The sequence below is a fragment of the Cuculus canorus genome, chromosome 35, assembly GCF_017976375.1.
Source record: "Cuculus canorus isolate bCucCan1 chromosome 35, bCucCan1.pri, whole genome shotgun sequence".
In the NCBI taxonomy this organism is placed as follows: Eukaryota; Metazoa; Chordata; class Aves; order Cuculiformes; family Cuculidae; genus Cuculus; species Cuculus canorus.
The window spans coordinates 877,952-901,576 of record NC_071435.1 but is presented as its reverse complement, the minus strand read 5'-3'; the positions used below and the strand labels follow the sequence as shown (position 1 = coordinate 901,576).

General features: G+C 61.9%; 1 protein-coding gene across 6 annotated transcripts; it reads right to left on the bottom strand.

Annotated features, from left to right (window-relative positions):
* Nucleotides 1-3,297: 3,297 nt before the first annotated feature.
* LSR (lipolysis stimulated lipoprotein receptor) lies at nt 3,298-22,050 on the bottom strand. 6 transcript variants are annotated; one of them, XM_054052639.1, is made up of 8 exons: nt 21,983-22,050; nt 19,136-19,438; nt 16,308-16,427; nt 14,905-14,961; nt 13,397-13,543; nt 6,956-7,031; nt 6,129-6,188; nt 3,298-3,409 (listed from the first exon to the last, which is right to left on the bottom strand). In XM_054052639.1, exons 1-8 carry the CDS (start codon nt 22,017-22,019, stop codon nt 3,313-3,315), a joined length of 897 nt encoding a protein of 298 aa, XP_053908614.1. In that variant the 5' UTR covers nt 22,020-22,050; the 3' UTR covers nt 3,298-3,312. The 6 variants fall into 6 exon arrangements, with proteins under 6 accessions (XP_053908614.1, XP_053908615.1, XP_053908617.1 ...); XM_054052642.1 differs by having other exon boundaries at nt 3,322-3,409; nt 13,397-13,469; XM_054052640.1 differs by lacking the exon at nt 14,905-14,961.
* Between the last annotated feature and the right edge of the window lie 1,575 nt (nt 22,051-23,625).

The following is a 23,625-nucleotide window of genomic DNA, read 5'->3' as shown; positions in this document are numbered from 1 at the left end:
AAACCCCTATAGGACCCCCCCTAAACCCCTATAGGACCCCCCCAAAAGACCCCAAACCCCCCCAAAGCCCCCCCTAAACCCATCAGGGACCCCCCAAACCCCTATAGGACACCCCTAAACCCCCTTAAAGCCCCCCCAGACCCATCAGGCCCCCCCCAAACCCCCATAGGACCCCCTCAAACCCCTATAGGACCCCCCTAAACCCCCTTAAAGCCCCCCCAAACCCATCAGGGACCCCCCAAAACCCCTATAGGACCCCCCTAAACTCCCCTAAAGCCCCCCTAAACCCATCAGGGAACCCCCAAACCCCTATAGGATCCCCCTAACCCCCCCCTAAACCCATCAGAGACCCCCCAAACCCCTATAGGACTCCCCTAAACCCCCTTAAAGCCCCCCCAAACCCATCAGGGACCCCCAAACCCCTATAGGACCCCCCCAAATCCCTATAGGAGCCCCCCAAAAGACCCCAGGACCCCTATAGGACCCCCCAGAACCCATCAGGGACCCCTAAACCCCCATAGGACCCCCCAAAACCCCTATAGGACCCCTCCAAAAGACCCCACCACCCCCCAAAGTCCCCCCCAAAACCCATCAGGCCCCCCCAAACCCCTATAGGACCCCCCTAAACTCCCCTAAAGCCCCCCTAAACCCATCAGAGGAGCCCCAAATCCCTATAGGACCCCCCTAAACCCCCTTAAAGCCCCCCCCAAACCCATCAGGCCCCCCCAAATCCCCATAGGACCCCCACAAATCCCTATAGGAGCCCCCCCAAAAGACCCCAGAACCCCTATAGGATCCCCCAGAACCCATCAGGGACCCCCAAACCCCTATAGGAGCCCCCCAAATCCCTATAGGAGCCCCCCAAAAGACCCCAGAACCCCTATAGGACCACCCAGAACCCATCGGGGACCCCTAAACCCCCATAGGAGCCCCCCAATCCCTATAGGACCCCCCTAAAAGACCCCAAAGCCCCCCCAAAGCCCCCCCAAAACCCATCAGGGACCCCACAAACCCCTATAGGACCCCCCCTAAAGACCCCAAACCCCCCCAAAGTCCCCCCAAAACCCATCAGGGACCCCCAAACCCCTATAGGACCCCCCCAAAAGACCCCAAACCCCCCCAAAAGTCCCCCCAAAACCCATCAGGGACCCCCAAACCCCTATAGGACCCCCCCAAATGCCTATAGGAGCCCCCCCAAAAGACCCCAGAACCCCTATAGGACCCCCCAGAACCCATCAGGGACCCATAAACCCCTATAGGACCCCCCCAAATCCCTATAGGACCCCTCCAAAAGACCCCACCACCCCCCAAAGCCCCCCCCCAAACCCATCAGGGACCCCCAAACCCCCATAGGACCCCCCTAAATCCCCTTAAAGACCCCCCAAAACCCATCAGGGACCCCCCCAAATCCCCATAGGACCCCCCCAAATGCCTATAGGACCCCCCCAAAAGACCCCAAACCCCCTCAAAGCCCCCCCTAAACCCATCAGGGACCCCCCAAACCCCTATAGGACCCCCCTAAACCCCCTTAAAGACCCCCCAAAACCCATCAGGGACCCCCCAAACCCCCATAGGACCCCCCCAAATCCCTATAGGACCCCCCCAAAAGACCCCACCACCCCCCAAAGCCCCCCCTAAACCCATCAGGGACCCCCCAAACCCCTATAGGACACCCCTAAACCCCCTTAAAGCCCTCTAAACCCCCACAGGAGTCCCCCAAACCCCTATAGGACCCCCCCAAAAGGACCCGAACCCCCCCCAAAGTCGCCCCCAAACCCATCAGGCCCCCCCCGAAACCTTCATAGGAGCCACCCAAACCCCTATAGGACTCCCCTAAACCCCCTTAAAGCCCCCCCAAACCCATCAGGGACCCCCCAAATCCCCAGAGGACCCCCCCAAAAGACCCCAAACCCCCCCAAAGTCCCCCCAAAACCCATCAGGGATGCCCCAAACCCCCATAGGACCCCCCCAAATCCCTATAGGACCCCCCCAAAAGACCCCAAACCCCCCCAAAGTCCCCCCCAAAACCCACCAGGCCCCCCCCAAACCCCCATAGGAGCCCCCTAAACCCCTATAGGACCCCCCTAAACCCCCCCAAAAAAAAAAGCCCCCCCCAAACCTTGCGGAGGCGCCGCGGGGGTCCAGGTTGGGGGGGTTCTTTTTGCCGTGGGGGGGTCTGAGCCCCCCCGAAAATGTCATCGCGGGATCGGGATCGGGGCCGGGATGGGGGGGGCGATGGAAAGGGGTCCCCCAAAAGCTCCGCCGAGCGCCATCGGGCCCGGGGGGGGGGGGCAAAAGGGGGGACCCCCTTATCCTCAGCTTCGTGCAGGGAGCTGATGTCGCTGGGGGGGGGCGCTGGGGCGAGAGGGGGGGGGGTAAATAACAGGGGAGGGGGTAATTGCCCCAAAGAGGGGGGTAATTGCCCCAAGGAGGGGGTTAATTCCCCCAAGGAGGGGGTTAATTAGGGTTATTAGTGCCCCAAGAGGAATTAATTAGGGTTATTAGTGCCCCAAGGGGGGGTAATTGCCCCAAGGAGGGGGTTAATTGCCCCAAGGAGGGGGTTAATTGCCCCAAAGGAGGGGTTAATTAGGGTTATTAATGCCCCAAGGGGGGGTAATTGCCCCAAGGAGGGGATTAATTGCCCCAAGGAGGGGGTTAATTAGGGTTATTAGTGCCCCAAGAGGAATTAATTAAGGTTATTAGTGCCCCAAGGGGGGGTAATTGCCCCAAGGAGGGGATTAATTGCCCCAAGGAGGGGTTAATTAGGGTTATTAGGGCCCCAAAAGGGATTAATTAGGGTTATTAGTGCCCCAAGGGGGGGTTAATTGCCCCCAGGAGGGAGTTAATTGCCCCAAGGGAGAATTAATTAGGGCTATTAATGCCCCAAAAGGGAGTTAATTGCCCCAAGGGAGGGTTAATTAGGGTTATTACTGCCCCAAGGGGGGGTTAATTGCTCATGGGAGAATTAATTAGGGTTATTAATGCCCCAATAGGGGGTTAATTACTCCAAGGGAGAATTAATTAGGGTTATTAGTGCCCCAATAGGAGGTTAATTGCCCCAAAGGAGAATTAATTAGGGTTATTAATGCCCCAATAGGGGGTTAATTGCTCCAAGGGGGAATTAATTAGGGTTATTAATGCCCCAAAAGGGGGTTAATTGCCCCAAGGGAGGGTTAATTAGGGTTATTAGTGTCCCAAGAAGGCTGTTAATTGCCACAAATGAGGCTTAATTAGAGTTATTAGTGCCCCAAGGGGGGGTTAATTGCCCCAAGGGAGGATTAATTAGGGAGTTAATTACCCCCTTTCCAGTACTCACCTGTCCTGGGGGGGGGCCAACGCCCCCGGGGCTCGCAGGTGATCAGCTGCTCCTCCAGATACCGCAGCACCGAGGGGGGGACCGAGGGGGGGCCTGGAAGGAGGGGGACCCCAAAAAATTTGGGGGGGGGGGGGAATCAGGATTTGGGTCAAAAAACAGCGATTTTGGGAGCGCTGGGAGGGGAAGGGACTACAACTCCCAGCATGCACCGCGCCCCCTCGTAGAGTCTTACTGGGCCTGGGACTACAACTCCCAGAATGCACCGCGCCCCTCGTAGAGTCTTACTGGGCCTGGGACTACAACTCCCAGCATGCACCGCGCCCCCTCGTAGAGTCTTACTGGGCCTGGGACTACAATTCCCAGCATGCACCGCGCTACCACCGTGGAATACACCGCCATTCTTTCCCTATCCCCGCCCATAGGACTACAACTCCCGGCGTGCACCGCGCCCAGAGAGCTTCCGGGATTACAGTTCCCGGCGTGCACCGCGCCCCTCCGCCCGCGTGATATCCTGTGGGCAGTCCCTCCCAGTTCCTCTCCCAGTGCTCCCAGTCCACCCAGTCCCTCCCAGTTCCTCTCCCAGTGCTCCCAGTCCACCCAGTCCCTCCCAGTTCCTCTCCCAGTCCCTCCAGTTCTCCCATCCCAGTGCTCCCAGTCCCTCCCAGTTCCTCTCCCAGTGCTCCCAGTCCCTCCAGTTCTCCCATACCAGTGCTCCCAGTCCCTCCCAGTTCCTCTCACAGTCCCTCCCAGTGCCCACTCTCAGTGCTCCCAGTACCTCCCAGTCCCTCCCACAGGCTCCCAGTCCCTCCCAGTTCCTCTCCCAGTGCTCCCAGTCCCTCCCAGTTCCGCTCCCAGTGCTCCCAGTCCCTCCCAGTGCCCCCAGTTCTCCCATACCAGTGCTCCCAGTCCCTCCCAGTCTACCCAGTCCCTCCCAGTGCCCACTCTCAGTGCTCCCAGTCCCTCCCAGTTCCTCCTACAGGCTCCCAGTCCCTCCCAGTCCCTCCAGTTCTCCCATACCAGTGCTCCCAGTCGCTCCCAGTCCCTCTCCCAGTGCTCCCAGTCCCTCCAGTTCTCCCATCCCAGTGCTCCCAGTCCCTCCCAGTCCCTCCCAGTCCCTCCAGTTCTCCCATACCAGTGCTCCCAGTCCCTCCCAGTCCCTCCAGTTCTCCCATACCAGTGCTCCCAGTCCCTCCCAGTCCCTCCCAGTCCCTCCAGTTCTCCCATACCAGTGCTCCCAGTCCCTCCCAGTCCACCCAATCCCTCCCAGTTCCTCTCCCAGTGCTCCCAGTCCCTCCCAGTCCACCCAATCCCTCCCAGTGCCCACTCTCAGTGCTCCCAGTACCTCCCAGTTCCTCTTCCAGTGCCTCCCAGTGCTCCCAGTCCCTCCCAGTGCCCACTCTCAGTGCTCCCAGTCCCTCCCAGTCCCTCCAGTTCTCCCATACCAGTGCTCCCAGTCCCTCCCAGTCCACCCAGTCCCTCCCAGTTCCTCTCCCAGTCCACCCAGTCCCTCCCAGTGCCCACTCTCAGTGCTCCCAGTCCCTCCCAGTCCCTCCAGTTCTCCCATCCCAGTGCTCCCAGTCCCTCCCAGTGCTCCCAGTCCCTCCCACAAGCTCCCAATCCCTCCCAGTCCCTCCAGTTCTCCCATACCAGTGCTCCCAGTCCCTCCCAGTCCACCCAGTCCCTCCCAGTTCCTCTCCCAGTCCCTCCCAGTCCACCCAGTCCCTCCCAGTTCCTCTCCCAGTCCCTCCCAGTCCACCCAATCCCTCCCAGTGCCCACTCTCAGTGCTCCCAGTCCCTCCCAGTTCCTCCCATAGGCTCCCAGTCCCTCCCAGTCCCTCCAGTTCTCCCATCCCAGTGCTCCCAGTCCCTCCCAGTGCCCCCGGTTCTCCCATCCCAGTGCTCCCAGTCCCTCCCAGTCCCTCCAGTTCTCCCATACCAGTGCTCCCAGTCCCTCCCAGTGCCCACTCAGTGCTCCCAGTCCCTCCCAGTCCACCCAATCCCTCCCAGTTCCTCTCCCAGTCCCTCCAGTTCTCCCATCCCAGTGCTCCCAGTCCCTCCCAGTCCCTCCCAGTTCCTCTCCCAGTGCTCCCAGTCCCTCCAGTTCTCCCATACCAGTGCTCCCAGTCCCTCCCAGTCCACCCAGTCCCTCCCAGTTCCTCTCCCAGTCCCTCCCAGTTCCTCTCCCAGTCCCTCCCAGTGCCCACTCTCAGTGCTCCCAGTCCCTCCCAGTGCCCTCCACCCTCTCCCAGTGCTCCCAGTGTCCATCCCAGCACTCCCAGTGCCTCCCCCCGGATCCCAGTCCCTCCCAGTCCCTCCCAGTTCTCCCAGTTCCTCCCATCCCCAGTGCTCCCAGTCCCTCCCAGTGCCCCCCACCCCCTCTCCCAGTGCTCCCAGTCCCTCCCAGTGCCCCCCACCTCCTCTCCCAGTGCCTCCCAGTCCCTCCCAGTGCCCCCCACCCCCTCTCCCAGTGCCTCCCAGTGCCTCCCAGCCCCTCTCAGTGCCCCCCAACCCCTCTCCCAGTTCTCCCAGTCCCTCCCAGTGCCCCCCACCTCCTCTCCCAGTGCCTCCCAGTCCCTCCCAGTGCCCCCCACCCCCTCTCCCAGTGCCTCCCAGTTCTCCCAGCCCCTCTCAGTGCCCCCCAACCCCTCTCCCAGTTCTCCCAGTCCCTCCCAGTGCCCCCCACCCCCTCTCCCAGTGCCTCCCAGTGCCTCCCAGTCCCTCCCAGTGCCCCCCACCCCCTCTCCCAGTGCCTCCCAGTCCCTCCCAGTGCCCCCCACCCCCTCTCCCAGTGCTCCCAGTGCTCCCAGTTCACCGGAGATGACGCTGCCATCGCTGTCGCGCAGAAGGGGGACCTGAGAGCTGTGGCTGCTCGCTGCGGGGGCACCAGTACAGACCAGTATGGACCAGTGCCCTCCCAGTACAGTCCCAGTAGAGCCCAGGCCCTCCCAGTGCTATCCCAGTAAAGCCCAGTTCCTCCCAGTGCCCTCCCAGTACAGCCCAGGCCCTCCCAGTGCCATCCCAGTAGAGCCCAGGCCCTCCCAGTAGAGCCCAGGCCCTCCCAGTGCCATCCCAGTATGGCCCAGTCCCTCCCGGTATGGCCCAGTCTCTCCCAGTGCCATCCCAGTAGAGCCCAGGCCCTCCCAGTGCTATCCCAGTATGGCCCAGTCTCTTCCAGTATGGCCCAGTCTCTCCCAGTGCCATCCCAGTCGGCCCCAGTCCCTCCCAGTGCCCTCCCAGTAGAGCCCAGTGCCCTCCCAGTGCCACCCCAGTAGACCCCAGTCCCTCCCAGTGCCCTCCCCGTAGAGCCCAGTCCCTCCCAGTACAGTCCCAGTAGAGCCCAGGCCCTCCCAGTGCCACCCCAGTAGGCCCCAGTCCCTCCCAGTGCCCTCCCAGTATAGCCCACTCCCTCTCAGTGCCTTCCCAGTAGAGCCCAGTGCCCTCCCAGTGCCTGACCAGTATGGCCCAGTCTCTCCCAGTGCCCTCCCAGTAGAGCCCAGGCCCTCCCATTGCTATCCCAGTAGAGCCCAGTTCCTCCCAGTACCCTCCCAGTATGCTCCAGTCCCTCCCAGTGCCCTCCCAGTGCCTCCCAGTGCCCTCCCAGTGCCCTCCCAGTATGTCCCAGTGCCTCCCAGTGCTCACCGAGGGGCTGCAGGACGAGGGGGGGGGCCGGGGGGGCCGTACGCTCCGGCTGTGGCCGCTTTCCCTGCCAGGTAAACTGGGGGGGACCCCAACGTCACCCCCAAAGGGACCCCAACGTCACCTCCCCAATGGACCCCAATGTCACCCCCAAAGGGACCCCAATGTCACCCCCCCTATGGACTCCAATGTCACCCCCAAAGGGACCCCAACGTCACCTCCCCAATGGACCCCAATGTCACCCCCCTATGGGGACCCCAATGTCACCCCCAAAGGGACCCCAATGTCACCCCCAAAGGGACCCCAACGTCACCTCCCCAATGGACCCCAATGTCACCCCCAAAGGGACCCCAATGTCACCCCCAAAGGGACCCCAATGTCACCTCCCCAATGGACTCCAATGTCACCCCCAAAGGGACCCCAATGTCACCCCCAAAGGGACCCCAACATCACCTCCCGAATGGACTCCAATGTCACCCCCCTATGGGGACCCCAATGTCACCCCCAAAGGGACCCCAATGTCACCTCCCCAATGGACTCCAATGTCACCCCCCTATGGGGACCCCAATGTCACCCCCAAAGGGACCCCAACATCACCCCCAAAGGGACCCCAATGTCACCGCCCCAATGGACCCCAACATCACCCCCAAAGGGACCCCAACGTCACCTCCCCAATGGACCCCAACGTCACCCCCCTATGAGGACCCCAATGTCACCGCCCCAATGGACCCCAACATCACCCCCAAAGGGACCCCAACGTCACCTCCCCAATGGACTCCAATGTCACCCCCCTATGGGGACCCCAACGTCACCCCCAAAGGGACCCCAATGTCACCTCCCCAATGGACTCCAATGTCACCCTCTCAAGGGGACCCCAACATCACCCCCAAAGGGACCCCAACATCACCTCCAAAGGGACCCCAATGTCACCTCCCCAATGGACTCCAATGTCACCCCCAAAGGGACCACAACGTCACCTCCCCAATGGACCCCAATGTCACCCCCAAAGGGACCCCAATGTCACCCCTAAAGGGACCCCAATGTCACCTCCCCAATGGACTCCAATGTCACCCCCAAAGGGACCCCAACATCACCCCCAAAGGGACCCCAACGTCACCTCCCCAATGGACCCCAATGTCACCCCCAAAGGGACCCCAACGTCACCTCCCCAATGGACTCCAATGTCACCCCCCTATGGGGACCCCAATGTCATCCTTAATGCTCCCCACAAGGGGACCCCAATGTCCCCCCCAAGTGACACCAATTGACCCCAAGGGACACTGTCCCCCCTCCAGGGGACCCCAAGGGACACTATCACCCCATAAGTGACCCCAATTGACCCCAAGGGACACTGTCACCCCCCCAGGGGACCCCAAGGGACACTGTCCCCCCCACATGGGACCCCAAGGGACACTGTCACCCCCCCCAGGGGACCCCAAGGGACACTGTCACCCCATAAGTGACCCCAAGGGACACTGTCCCCCCCCACAGGGGACCCCAATGGACACTGTCACCCCATAAGTGACCCCAATGGACACTGTCCCCCCCCCAGGGGACCCCAATTGACCCCAAGGGACACTGTCCCCCCCCAGGGGACCCCAAGGGACACTGTCACCCCATAAGTGACACCAATTGACCCCAATGGACACTGTCACCCCCTCCAGAGGACCCCAAGGGACACTGTCACCCCCCCCAGGGGACCCCAAGGGACACTGTCACCCCATAAGTGACCCCAATTGACCCTAATGGACACTGTCACCCCCCCACAGGGGACCCCAAGGGACACTGTCACCCCATAAATGACACCAATTGACCCCAATGGACACTGTCACCCCCCCCAGGGGACCCCAAGGGACACTGTCACCCCATAAATGACCCCAATTGACCCCAATGGACACTGTCCCCCCCCAGGGGACCCCAAGGGACACTGTCACCCCATAAGTGACACCAATTGACCCCAATGGACACTGTCACCCCCCCAGGGGACCCCAATGGACACTGTCACCCCATAAGTGACCCCAATGGACACTGTCACCCCCCCAGGGGACCCCAATTGACCCCAAGGGACACTGTCACCCCCCCCACAGGGGACCCCAATGGACACTGTCACCCCCCCCAGTGGACCCCAAGGGACACTGTCACCCCCCCCAGGGGACCCCAATTGACCCCAAGGGACACTGTCCCCCCCCAGGGGACCCCAAGGGACACTGTCACCATTCCAGGGGACCCCAATTGACCCCAAGGGACACTGTCACCCCCCCCCAGGGGACCCCAATTGACCCCAAGGAACACTGCCCCCCAGGGGACCCTAATGGACACTGTCACCCCATAAGTGACACCAATTGACCCCAAGGGACACTGTCACCCCCCCTCAGGGGACCCCAAGGGACACTGTCACCCCCTCAGGGGACCCCAAGGGACACTGTCACCCCATAAGTGACACCAATTGACCCTAATGGACACTGTCCCCCCCCCCAGGGGACCCCAAGGGACACTGTCACCCCCTTCAGGGGACCCCAATAGACACTGTCACCCCCCCAGGGGACCCCAAGGGACACTGTCACCCCATAAGTGACCCCAATTGACCCCAATGGACACTGTCACACCCCCAGGAGACCCCAAGGGACACTGTCACCCCATAAGTGACCCCAAGGGACACTGTCACCCCCCAGGGGACCCCAAGGGACACTGTCACCCCATAAGTGACCCCAAGGGACACTGTCACCCCCCAGGGGACCCCAAGGGACACTGTCACCCCATAAGTGACCCCAAGGGACACTGTCACCCCCCAGGGGACCCCAAGGGACACTGTCACCCCATAAGTGACCCCAAGGGACACTGTCACCCCCCAGGGGACCCCAAGGGACACTGTCACCCCATAAGTGACACCAATTGACCCCAATGGACACTGTCACCCCCCCCAGGGGACCCCAATTGACCCCAAGGGACACTGTCCCCCCCCCCCCAGGGGACCCCAATGGACACTGTCACCCCATAAGTGACACCAATTGACCCCAATGGACACTGTCACCCCCCACCAGGGGACCCCAATTGACCCCAATGGACACTGTCACCCCCCCAGGGGACCCCAAGGGACACTGTCACCCCATAAGTGACACCAATTGACCCCAAGGGACACTGTCACCCCCCCCCAGGGGACCCCAATAGACACTGTCACCCCCCCCAGGGGACCCCAATAGACACTGTCACTATTCCAGGGGACCCCAATTGACCCCAAGGGACACTGTCACCCCCCCCAGGGGACCCCAAGGGACACTGTCACCCCATAAGTGACACCAATTGACCCCAAGGGACACTGTCACCCCCCCCCCAGGGGACCCCAATGGACACTGTCCCCCCCCCAGGGGACCCCAATTAACCCCAAGGGACACTGTCACCCCCCCCAGGGGACCCCAATGGACACTGTCACCCCCCCAGGGGACCCCAATTGACCCCAAGGGACACTGTCACCCCCCCCAGGGGACCCCAATTGACACTGTGTCCCCCCCAGGGGACCCCAAGGGACACTGTCCCCCCCCACAGGGGACCCCAATTGACCCCAAGGGACACTGTCCCCCCCCAGGGGACCCCAATTGACACTGTCACCCCCCAGGGGACCCCAATTGACCCCAAGGGACACTGTCACCCTCCCCAGGGGACCCCAAGGGACACTATCACCCCATAAGTGACACCAATTGACCCCAAGGGACACTGTCACCCCCCAGGGGACCCCAATTGACCCCAATGGACACTGTCACCCCCCCCAGGGGACCCCAAGGGACACTGTCCCCCCATAAGTGACACCAATTGACCCCAAGGGACACTGTCACCCCCCCCAGGGGACCCCAAGGGACACTGTCCCCCCCTCAGGGGACCCCAATTGACCCCAAGGGACACTGTCACCCCCCCCCAGGGGACCCGAAGGGACACTGTCACCCCATAAGTGACACCAATTGACCCCAATGGACACTGTCACCCCCCCCAGGGGACCCCAAGGGACACTGTCACCCCATAAGTGACACCAATTGACCCCAAGGGACACTGTCACCCCCCCAGGGGACCCCAATTGACACCAAGGGACACTGTCACCATTCCAGGGGACCCCAAGGGACACTGTCACCCCCCCAGGGGACCCCAAGGGACACTGTCACCCCATAAGTGACACCAATTGACCCTAATGGACACTGTCACCCCCCCACAGGGGACCCCAAGGGACACTGTCACCCCCCAGGGGACCCCAATTGACACTGTCACCCCCTCCAGGGGACCCCAATTGACCCCAAGGGACACTGTCACCCCCCCACAGGGGACCCCAAGGGACACTGTCACCCCCCCCAGAGGACCCCAATGGACACTGTCACCCCCCCCAGGGGACCCCAATGGACACTGTCACCCCATAAGTGACCCCAAGGGACACTGTCCCCCCTCCAGGGGACCCCAATGGACACTGTCACCCCCCCCAGGGGACCCCAATTAACCCCAAGGGACACTGTCACCCCCCCCAGGGGACCCCAAGGGACACTGTCCCCCCCCCAGGGGACCCCAAGGGACACTGTCACCCCATAAGTGACCCCAAGGGACACTGTCACCCCCCAGGGGACCCCAATTGACCCCAAAAGACACTGTCACCCCCCCAGGGGACCCCAAGGGACACTGTCACCCCATAAGTGACCCCAATTGACCCCAATGGACACTGTCCCCCCCCCCAGGGGACCCCAATGGACACTGTCACCCCCCCAGGGGACCCCAATTGACACCAAGGGACACTGTCACCATTCCAGGGGACCCCAAGGGACACTGTCACCCCCCCAGGGGACCCCAATTGACCCCAAGGGACACTGTCCCCCCCCCCAGGGGACCCCAAGGGACACTGTCACCCCATAAGTGACCCCAAGGGACACTGTCACCCCCCAGGGGACCCCAAGGGACACTGTCCCCCCCCCAGGAGACCCCAAGGGACACTGTCGTCCCCCCCCAGGGGACCCCAAGGGACACTGTCACCCCATAAGTGACCCCAATTGACCCCAAGGGACACTGTCACCCCCCCCAGGGGACCCCAAGGGACACTGTCACCCCATAAGTGACCCCAATTGACCCCAAGGGACACTGTCACCCCCCCCACAGGGGACCCCAATGGACACTGTCACCCCCTCAGGGGACCCCAATTGACCCCAAGGGACACTGTCACCCCCCCCAGGGGACCCCAAGGGACACTGTCACCCCATGAGTGACCCCAATTGACCCCAAGGGACACTGTCACCCTCCCCAGGGGACCCCAAGGGACACTATCACCCCATAAGTGACACCAATTGACCCCAAGGGACACTGTCACCCCCCAGGGGACACCAATTGACCCCAAGGGACACTGTCACCCCCCCCAGGGGACCCCAAGGGACACTGTCCCCCCATAAGTGACCCCAATTGACCCCAAGGGACACTGTCACACCCCCCAGGGGACCCCAAGGGACACTGTCACCCCCCCAGGGGACCCCAATTGACCCCAATGGACACTGTCACCCCCCCAGGGGACCCCAATGGACACTGTCACCCCCCCCAGGGGACCCCAATTGACCCCAAGGGACACTGTCACCCCCCCAGGGGACCCCAAGGGACCCCAAGGGACACTGTCACCACCCCCAGGGGACCCCAAGGGACACTGTCACCCCATAAGTGACCCCAATTGACCCCAATGGACACTGTCACCCCCCCCAGAGGACCCCAATGGACACTGTCACCCCATAAGTGACCCCAAGGGACACTGTCCCCCCCCCAGGGGACCCCAAGGGACACTGTCACCCCATAAGTGACCCCAATTGACCCCCAATGGACACTGTCACCCCCCCACAGGGGACCCCAAGGGACACTGTCACCCCATAAGTGACCCCAATTGACCCCAATGGACACTGTCACCCCCCCCCAGGGGACCCCAAGGGACACTGTCACCCCATAAGTGACACCAATTGACCCCAAGGGACACTGTCACCCCCCCCAGGGGACCCCAATAGACACTGTCACCCCCCCCAGGGGACCCCAAGGGACACTGTCACCCCATAAGTGACACCAATTGACCCCAAGGGACACTGTCACCCCCCCCAGGGGACCCCAATGGACACTGTCCCCCCCACAGGGGACCCCAATGGACACTGTCCCCCCATAAGTGACCCCAAGGGACACTGTCACCCCCCCCAGGGGACCCCAAGGGACACTGTCACCCCCCCCAGGGGACCCCAATTGACCCCAATGGACACTGTCCCCCCCCAGGGGACCCCAAGGAACACTGTCACCCTCTCCGGGGGACCCCAATTGACACTGTCCCCCCCCCAGGGGACCCCAAGGGACACTGTCACCGCCCCCAGGGGACCCCAATTGACCCCAATTGACACTGTCACCCCCACAGGGGACCCCAAGGGACACTGTCACCCCCCCCAAGGGGACGTCACTCACGGGCCTCGGGGCAGCAGCAGCGTTGGGGACAACAGGGACACCGCAGGAAACAGCAGCAGGTGTGGGGACAGCACTGGCACCAACACAGCCCCAATCCCAGTAACACCAGTGCCGCTCCCAGTAACACCAGTATGACAAACAACCAGTCTGGGAGGGGGGGGGAGAGGGTGGTGAGGACCCCCCCGAACCCCCTATAGAGCCATAGGGACCCCCTATAGAGCCCCAATCCCAGTGCCATTCCCAGTATCACCAGTGCCACTCCCAGTGTCACCAGTGCCATTCCCAGTAACACCAGTGCCACTCCCAGTAACACCAGTATGACAAACAACCAGTCTGGGAGGGGGGGGAGGAGTGGTGAGGACCCCCCTGAACCCCCTATAGAGCCATAGGGACCCCCTATAGAGCCCCAATCCCAGTGCCACCGCTCCCAGTGTCACCAGTGCCACTCCCAGTGCCACCAGTGCCATTCCCAGTAACACCAGTGCCGCTCCCAGTAACACCAGTATGACAAACAACCAGTCTGGGAGGGGGGGGGAGGAGGTGGTGAGGACCCCCCCTGAACCCCCTATAGAGCCATAGGGACCCCCTATAGAGCCCCAATCCCAGTGCCACCACTCCCAGTGTCACCAGTGCCACTCCCAGTATCACCAGTGCCATTCCCAGTATCACCAGTGCCGCTCCCAGTAACACCAGTATGACAAACAACCAGTCTGGGAGGGGGGGGGGAGGGTGGTGAGGACCCCCCTGAACCCCCTATAGAGCCATAGGGACCCCCTATAGAGCCCCAATCCCAGTGCCGTCCCAGTAGAGCCCCAGTCCCTCCCAGTGCCCTCCCAGTAGAGCCCAGTGCCCTCCCAGTACAGTCCCAGTAGAGCCCAGGCCCTCCCATTGCTATCCCAGTAAAGCCCAGTTCCCTCCCAGTAGAGCCCAAGCCCTCCCAGTGCCATCCCAGTAGGCCCCAGTCCCTCCCAGTGCTCTCCCAGTAGAGCCCAGTCCTTCCCAATACAGTCCCAGTAGAGCCCAGGCCCTCCCAGTGCCGTCCCAGTATGGCCCAGTGCCCTTCCAGTATGGCCCAGTCCCTCCCAGTACAGTCCCAGTAGGGCCCAGGCCCTCCCAGTGCCCTCCCAGTAAAGCCCAGTTCCTCCCAGTATGGCCCAGTCCCTCCCAGTGTCCTCCCAGTAGAGCCCAGTCCTTCCCAGTAGAGCCCAGGCCCTCCCATTGCTATCCCAGTAAAGCCCAGTTCCTCCCAGTGCCCTCCCAGTAAAGCCCTTTTTCCCCCCAAAATCACCCCCAAACCCCCTTTTTCACCCCAAAACTCCCTTTTTTCACCCCAAAATCCCCCTTTTTCCCCCCAAAACTCACCCTCAAAACCCCCTTTTTCACCCCAAAACCCCCTTTTTTCACCCCTTTTTTCCCCCCCCCCGAACCCCCTTTTCCCCCCCCACCCCCAAAACCCCCCTTTTTCCCCCCAAAATGGGCCCTCTGCCCCCCCCCCCCCCCCCCCGTACCTTCCGGGGTTCCCCTCCCCCCCCCCGGGAGCAGTTCGGTGCCTTCGGGCAGTGACCCTGGGGGAGAGGGGCGCCCAGTACACACCAGTATAAACCAGTATCAACCAGTAACCCCTCCCGCAGCCCCCCCCAGAGAGCCCAGTGCCTCCCAGTGCCCTCCCAGTATGACCCAGTGCCCCCCAGTGCCCTCCCAGTATGGGCCCAGTCCCTCCCAGTATGACCCAGTGCCCTTCCAGTATAGCCCAGTGACCCCCAATGCCCTCCCAGTATGACCCAGTGCCCCCCCAGTATAGCCCAGTGACCCCCAATGCCCTCCCAGTATGACCCAGTGCCCCCCAGTGCCCTCCCAGTCTGTCCCAGTGACCCCCAATGCCCTTCCAGTATGGGCCCAGTCCCTCCCAGTATGGTCCCAGTTGCTCCCAGTATGGGCCAATGTCCCCCAATGCCCTCCCAGTATGGTCCCAGTCTCTCCCAGTATGACCCAGTGCCCTCCAATGCCCTCCCAGTGCCCCCCAGTCCCTCCCAGTGCCCCCCAGTGTCCTCCAATCCCTTCCCAATCCCCTCCCAGTCCCTCCCAATCCCCTCCCAGTCCCCCCCAGTCTCTCCCAGTATCCCACCACTCCCTCCCAGTGTCCCCCAATGCCCTCCCAGTGCCCCTCTATCCCCTCCCAGTCCCTCCCAGTATCCCCCCAGTCCCTCCCAGTGTCCCCCAATCCCCTCCCAGTCCCTCCCAGAGTCCCCCTATCCCCACCCAGTCCCCCCCAGTCCCTCCCAGTATCCCCCCACTCCCTCCCAGTGTCCTCCATTCCCTTCCCAATCCCCTCCCAGTGCCCCTCTATCCCCTCCCAGTCCCTCCCAGTGCCCCCCTACCCGCTCCCAGTACCCCCCTATCCCCTCCCAGTCCCTCCCAGTGCTCTCCAGTCCCTCCCAGTGCCCTCCAATCCCCGCCCAGTCCCTCCCAGTGCCTCCCTATCCCCTCCCAGTCCCTCCCAGTCCCTTCCAGTCCCTCCCAGTGCCTCCCAGCGCCCCCCTATCCCCTCCCAGTCCCTCCCAGTATCCCCCACTCCCTCCCAGTGCCCTCTATTCCCTTCCCAATCCCCTCCCAGTGCCCCTCTATCCCCTCCCAGTCCCTCCCAGTGCCCACCTATCCCCTCCCAGTCCCTCCCAGTCCCTCCCAGTCCCCTCCAGTCCCTTCCCAATCCCCTCCCAGTCCCTCCCTATCCCCTCCCAGTCCCCTCCAGTCCCTCCCAGTATCCCCCCACTCCCTCCCAGTGCCCCCCATCCCCTCCCAGTCCCTCCCAGCGCCCCCCTATCTCCCCCCACTCCCTCCCAGCGCCCTCCAATCCCCTCCCAGTCCCTCCCAGTGCCCTCCCAGTGCCCTCCCAGTGCCCTCCCAGTCTCACCCAGTACGATGAGCTGGGCCTGGGCCTCGTTATTGCCCTGGAGGTCGTTGATGGAGGTGACGGTGCAGATGTAGAGGCCACTGTCCCCCCAGGCCGCGGGGCCCAGGCTCAGCTCCGCCGCTGGGGGGACACCAGTCACATCCCAGTGCCTCCCAGTATGGACCAGTGCCCCCCAGTGCCCTCCCAGTAGGGCCCAGGCCCTCCCAGTAGGGCCCAATCCCTTCTACTATGGCTCAGTCCTTCCTACTATGGCCCAGTGCCACCCAATGCCTTCTCAATATAGGCCCAATCCCTCCCAGTATGGCCCAGTCCCTCCCAGTGCCTCCCAGTATGGCCCAGTGCCCCCCTAGTGCCCTCCCAGTATGGCCCAGGCCCTCCCAGTAGGGCCCAATCCCTTCTAATATGGCTCAGTCCTTCCTACTATGGCCCAGTGCCGCCCAGTGCCTTCTCAGTATAGGCCCAGTCCCTCCCAGTATGGCCCAGTCCCTCCCAGTGCCCTCCCAGTATGGCCCAGTGCCCCCCCAGTGCCCTCCCAGTATGGCCCAGGGCCTCCCAGTATGGCCCAATCCCTTCTAATATGGCTCAGTCCTTCCTACTATGGCCCAGTGCCCCCCACTGCCTTCTCAGTATAGGCCCAATCCCTCCCAGTAGGGCCCAGTCCCTCCCAGTATGGGTCCAGTGCCCCCCAGTGCCCTCCCAGTATGGACCAGTGCCCCCCAGTGCCCTCCCAGTATGGCCCAATCCCTTCTAATATGGCTCAGTCCTTCCTACTATGGCCCAGTGCCACCCAATGCCTTCTCAGTATAGGCCAAATCCCTCCCAGTATGGCCCAGTCCCTCCCAGTATGGGTCCAGTGCCCCCCAGTGCCCTCCCAGTATAGGCCCAGTCCCCCTCAGTGCCCTCCCAGTATAAGCCTAGGCCCTCCCAGTAGGGCCCAATCCCTTCTAATATGGCTCAGTCCTTCCTACTATGGCCCAGTGCCCCCCAGAGCCTTCTCAGTATAGGCCCAGTCCCTCCCAGTATGGCCCAGTCCCTCCCAGTGCCCTCCCAGTATGGGTCCAGTGCCCCCCAGTGCCCTCCCAGTAGGGCCCAATCCCTTCTAATATGGCTCAGTCCTTCCTACTATGGCCCAGTGCCCCCCAATGCCTTCTCAGTATAGGCCCAATCCCTCCCAGTATGGCCCAGTCCCTCCCAGTATGGGCCCAGTGCCCCCCAGTGCCCTCCCAGTATGGGCCCAGGCCCTCCCAGTATGGCCCAATCCCTTCTAATATGGCTCAATTGTCCCCAATCCCTCCCCATTGTCCCCAAACCTCTCCCATTGTCCCCAACCCATTGTCCCCAACCCCTCCCCATTGTCCCCTCCCCATTGTCCCCAATCCCTTCCCATTGTCCCCAAACCCATTGTCCCCAACCCCTCCCCCTTGTCCCCAACCCATTGTCCCCAATCCCTTCCCATTGTCCCCAACCCATTGTCCCCAATCCCTCCCCATTGTCCCCAAACCCATTGTCCCCCTCCTTATTGTCCCCAATCCCTCCCCATTGTCCCCCTCCACATTGTCCCCAATCCCTCCCCATTGTCCCCAACCCATTGTCCCCAACTCCCTCCCCATTGTCCCCCTCCCCTTGTCCCCAAACCCTTCCCATTGTCCCCAAACCCATTGTCCCCAACCCATTGTCCCCAATCCCTCCCCATTGTCCCCAATCCCTCCCCATTGTCCCCAAACCATTGTCCCCAATCCCTTTCCATTGTCCCCAAACCATTGTCCCCAATCCCTCCCCATCGTCCCCAAACCCATTGTCCCCAATCCCTTCCCACTGTCCCCAAATCCATTGTCCCCAATCCCTTCCCATTGTCCCCAAACCCATTGTCCCCAATCCCTTCCCATTGTCCCCAAACCCATTGTCCCCTCCCCACTGTCCCCAATCCCTCCCCATTATCCCCCTCCCCTTCCCATTGTCCCCAACCCATTGTCCCCAATCCCTCCCCATTGTTCCCCTCCCCATTGTCCCCCTCCCCATTGTCCCTCTCCTTATTGTCCCCAAACCCCCTTCCTATTGTCCCCAATCACTTCACATTGTCCCCTCCCCATTGTCCCCAACCCATTGTCCCCAATCCCTCCCCATTGTCCCCAATCCCTCCCCATTGTCCCCAAACCTATTGTCCCCAACCCATTGTCCCCAATCCCTCCCCCTGTCCCCCTCCCCATTGTCCCCAATCCCTTCCCATTGTCCCCAAACCCATTGTCCCCTTCCCATTGTCCCCAATCCCTCCCCATTGTCCCCCTCCCGTTCCCATTGTCCCCAACCCATTGTCCCCAACCCATTGTCCCCAATCCCTTCCCATTGTCCCCAATCACTTCCCATTGTCCCCAAACCCATTGTCCCCTTCCCATTGTCCCCAACTCCCCTCCCATTGTCCCCAATCCCTTCCCATTGTCCCCAAACCCATTGTCCCCAACTCCCTCCCCATTGTCCCCAAACCCCCTTCCCATTGTCCCCTCCCCATTGTCCCCAATCACTTCCCATTGTCCCCTTCCCATTGTCCCCAACTCCCTCCCCTTGTCCCCCTCCCCTCCCCATTGTCCCCCTCCCATTGTCCCCCACCCATTGTCCCCCAACTCATTGTCCCCAATCCCTCCCCTTCCCATTGTCCCCAAACCCATTGTCCCCAATCCCTTCCCATTGTCCCCCTCCCCATTGTCCCCTTCCCATTGTCCCCAAACCCATTGTCCCCAACCCATTGTCCCCAAACCCATTGTCCCCAATCCCTCCCCATTGTCCCCAACCCCTCCCCACTGTCCCCAACCCCCCCTCCCCCTTGTCCCCACCTCCCCGGATGGTGACACTCCGTCCCCTGTAGAAGTCCCCGAGGGTGACAACGTCCCCTTGTTTGGTGGCCACGATCCGGACGGTGCGGGCGCCGTCGGGACACGGTGCCACCTCCTCGTCCTCGTCCCTAACGACGCCGTTGTCCCCACCGCTTTGGGGACAGAAGGATTTGTACTTCCAGGTGACGATGGGCGGTGGCTCCGGGGACACCGTGCGGTAGTGACACCGCAGGACCACGGGCTGGAAGAGGAGGGCCACCGTCCGCCGCTCCGTCACCGTCACCTGCAGCGCGGTGACAGGCGCTGGGGGAGGGGGGGGGGACAGGGGACACCTCAGAAGGGAGGGGGGACGGTGACACCTCCCCGTCGGTCCTGTCACCTCCCCCTGTGGTTCTTGTCACCTTCTGTCACCTCCCCCTGTGGTTCTTGTCACCTCCCTTGGTTTCTGTCACCTCCCCCTGTGGTTCCTGTCACCTCTCCCTGTGGTTCTTGTCACCTCCTTTGGTTCCTGTCACCTCCCTTGGTTCTTGTCACCTTCTGTCACCTCCCTGTGGTTCCTTGTCACCTCCTTTGGTTCCTGTCACCTCCCCCTGTGGTTCTTGTCACCTCCCTTGGTTTCTGTCACCTCCCCCTGTGGTTCCTGTCACCTCTCCCTGTGGTTCCTTGTCACCTCCTTTGGTTCCTGTCACCTCCCCCTGTGGTTCTTGTCACCTCCTCTGGTCTCTGTCACCTCCCCGTCGGTCCTGTCACCTCCCCCTGTGCTTCTTGTCACCTCCCTGTGGTTCTTGTCACCTCCTCTGGTCTCTGTCACCTCCTCCTGTGGTTCTTGTCACCTCCTGTCACCTCCCTGTGGTTCTTGTCACCTCCCCCTGTGGTTCTTGTCACCTTCTGTCACCTCCCTGTGGTTCTTGTCACCTCCCCCTGTGGTTCTTGTCACCTCCTCTGGTTCCTGTCACCTCCCTTGGTTCCTGTCACCTTCTGTCACCTCCCCCTGTGGTTCTTGTCACCTCCTATGGTTCCTGTCACCTTCTGTCACCTCCTCTGGTCTCTGTCACCTCCCCTGGTTCCTGCCACCTCCTGTCACCTCCCTGTGGCTCTTGTCACCTCCCTTGGTTCCTGTCACCTCCTGTCACCTCCCTGTGGTTCTGTCACCTCCTTTGGTTCTTGTCACCTCCTGTCACCTCCCTGTGGTTCCTTTCACCTTCTGTCACCTCCCTGTGGTCTCTGTCACCTCCTTTGGTTCCTGTCACCTCCCCCTGTGGTTCTTGTCACCTCCTTTGGTTCCTGTCACCTCCCTGTGGTTCCTTGTCACCTCCTCTGGTCTCTGTCACCTCCTCCTGTGGTTCCTGTCACCTCCCTGTGGTTCTTGTCACCTTCTGTCACCTCTCCTGGTTCCTTGTCACCTCTCCTGGTGCCTCTTGTCACCTCCCTTGGTTCCTGTCACCTCTCCTGGTGCCTCTTGTCACCTCCTTTGGTTCTTGTCACCTCCCTGTGGTTCTTGTCACCTCCCCTGGTTCCTGTCACCTCCTGTCACCTCCCTGTGGTTCCTTGTCACCTCCTCTGGTCTCTGTCACCTCCTTTGGTTCTTGTCCCCTCCCCGTCCCCTCCTGTCACCCCCTGTCCCCCCGTCCCCCCTTGTCCCCTCCTGTCCCCCCCTGTCCCCCCCGTCCCCTCCTGTCCCCCCCTGTCCCCCCCGTCCCCTCCCATCCCCCCCGTCCCCCCCTGTCCCCTCCTGTCCCCCCTTGTCCCCTCCTGTCACCCCCCGTCCCCTCCTGTCCCCCCCTGTCCCCCCGTCCCCTCCTGTCCCCCCCTGTCCCCCCCCGTCCCCTCCTGTCCCCCCCTGTCCCCCCCGTCCCCTCCTGTCCCCCCCGTCCCCTCCTGTCCCCTCCTGTCCCCCCTTTGTCCCTCCTGTCCCCCCCTTCACCTCTTAATTACCCCCTCAATTAACCCCCGGGGCCCTAATTACTCCCCTTAATTACCCCTCAAACCCCTTAATTACCCCCTCAACCCCTTTAATTACCCCCTCAAACCCCTTAATTACCCCTCAAACCCCTTAATTACCCCCTCAAACCCCTTAATTACCCCCTCAACCCCTTAATTACCCCCTCAACCCCCTTTAATTACCCCCTCAAACCCCTTAATTACCCCCTCAAACCCCTTAATTACCCCCTCAACCCCTTTAATTACTCCTCAAGCCCCTTAATTACCCCCTTCATTAACCCCCAGGGCCCTAATTACCCCTTAGGAGCCCTTCTGCCCCCCCCAAACTACAGCTCAGCCCTTAATTACCCTCTTAATTAACTCCCAGACCCCTAATTACCCCTTCAACCCCCCTCCCCAGCACTTCTAATTACTCTCTCAGCCTCTTAATTACCCCGGAGCCCCTTAATTACCCTCCAAATACCCCTCAAACCCCTTAATTACCCCCTCAACCCCATCCCCAGCCCCTTAATTACCCCCAAGCCCCTTAATTACCCCCCTAATTACCCCCAGCCCCTTCATTACCCCTCAACTCCCCTAATTACCCCTCTAAATCACCCTCAGACCCTAATTAACCCCTTAATTACCCCTTCAAACCCCTTAATTACCCCCTCAACCCCCCTCCCCAGCCCCCTAATTACCCCCAAGCCCCTTAATTACCCCTCAGCCCCCTTAATTACCCCTCAAACCCCTTAATTACCCCCTCAACCCCCCCTCCCCAGCCCCCTAATTACCCCCAAGCCCCTTAATTACCCCTCAAACCCCTTAATTACTCCTCAGCCCCCTTAATTACCCCCAATTACCCCTCAAACCCCTTAATAACCCAGTTAATTACCCCCCCCCCGAAGCCCCTTAATTAACGCCCACCCAGGAGCGCCAGGAGCGCGGCCGCCATGGCGGCCATGATGGCGGCGGGAAAGGCAGGTGGGGGCGTGGCCTCGCGCACCTGGTCACGCCCCTCTCCATTCATTAACTCACCTGGCCACGCCCACTCCGTTATGCTCCCTATTTGGCCACGCCCCTTTCCTATTTATGGCATGTGTGGCCACTCCCCCCTCCCTCACCTGGGCGCGGCCATTGGGCTGAGAAGGGGGGAGGACACCCCTCCCTCCCCCTGAGGTGGTTGCGTCCAGAGGCACCGCCCGAGCAGGTGCGGGCGCGACCATTATGGCCGCGGGAGGGAGGGGGGGAAGAGGGAACACAGAGGGGGGAAAATTGGGGTTAAAAAAGGGGTTTAAACCCCTGTCCCCCTATTTTTGGGGTGTGGTTGTGCCCCCTCCCAACGCCATGAAGCCCTTCAGTGGGCCTGGATGGGGGGGGAAAGGTTTTGGAGGAGGGAGGGAATTGGTTCCCCCCCCTCGATTCATGAAATGGTTCGGTCCGGTTTAAAAGCCGGCGGGAGGGGGGACCCAGACCCCCCCTGTGCCTCCCAGTCCCTCCCAGTGCCTCCCAGTCCCTCCCAGTACACCCTAGGCCCTCCCAATGCTCTCCCAGTCCAGCCCAGTGCCCTCTCACTACCCTCCCAGTCCCTCCCAGTGCTTCCCAGCGCTCTCCCAGTCCCTCCCAGTACAGCCCAGTTCCTCCCAGTATAGCCCAGTATAGTCCAGTTCCTTCCAGTATAGTCCAGTGCTCTCCCAGTCCCTCCCAGTATAGCCCAGTACTCCCCAGTCCCTCCCAGTGCTCTCCCAGTCCCTTCCAGTATAGTCCCGTCCCTCCCAGTCCCCCTCAGTGCTCTCCCAGTCCCTCCCAGTCCCCCTCTGCCCCCTCCCAGTCCCTCCCAGTCTCTCCCAGTGCCCTCCCAGTCCCTCCCAGTTTCTCCCAGTCCCCTCCCAGTCCCTCCCGGTTTCTCCCAGTCCCTCCCAGTCCCCTCCCAGTCCCCTCCCAGTCCCCTCCCAGTCCTCTCCCAGTTACTCCCAGTCCCTCCCAGTCCCCCTCTGCCCCCTCCCAGTCCCTCCCAGTCTCTCCCAGTGCCCTCCCAGTCCCTCCCAGTTTCTCCCAGTCCCCTCCCAGTCCCTCCCGGTTTCTCCCAGTCCCTCCCAGTCCCTCCCAGTCCCCTCCCAGTCCCCTCCCAGTCCCTCCCAGTCCCCCTCAGTGCCCTCCCAGTCCCTCCCAGTCCCCCTCTGTGCCCTCCCAGTCCTTCCCAGTGCCCTCCCAGCGCTCTCCCAGTATAGTCCAGTCCGTCCCAGTATAGCCCATTGCTCTCCCAGTCCCTCCCAGTATATTCCAGTTTCTCCCTTTATAGTCCAGCGCTCTCCCAGTCCCCCTCTGTGTCCTCCCAGTCCCTCCCAGTCCCCCTCTGCCCCCTCCCAGTCTCTCCCAGTCCCTCCCAGTCCCCCTCTGCCCCCTCCCAGTCTCTCCCAGTCTTTCCCAGTGCCCTCCCAGTCCTTCCCAGTGCTCTCCCAGTGCTCTCCCAGTATAGTCCAGTCCGTCCCAGTATAGACCATTGCTCTCCCAGTCCCTCCCAGTATATTCCAGTTTCTCCCTTTATAGTCCAGCGCTCTCCCAGTCCC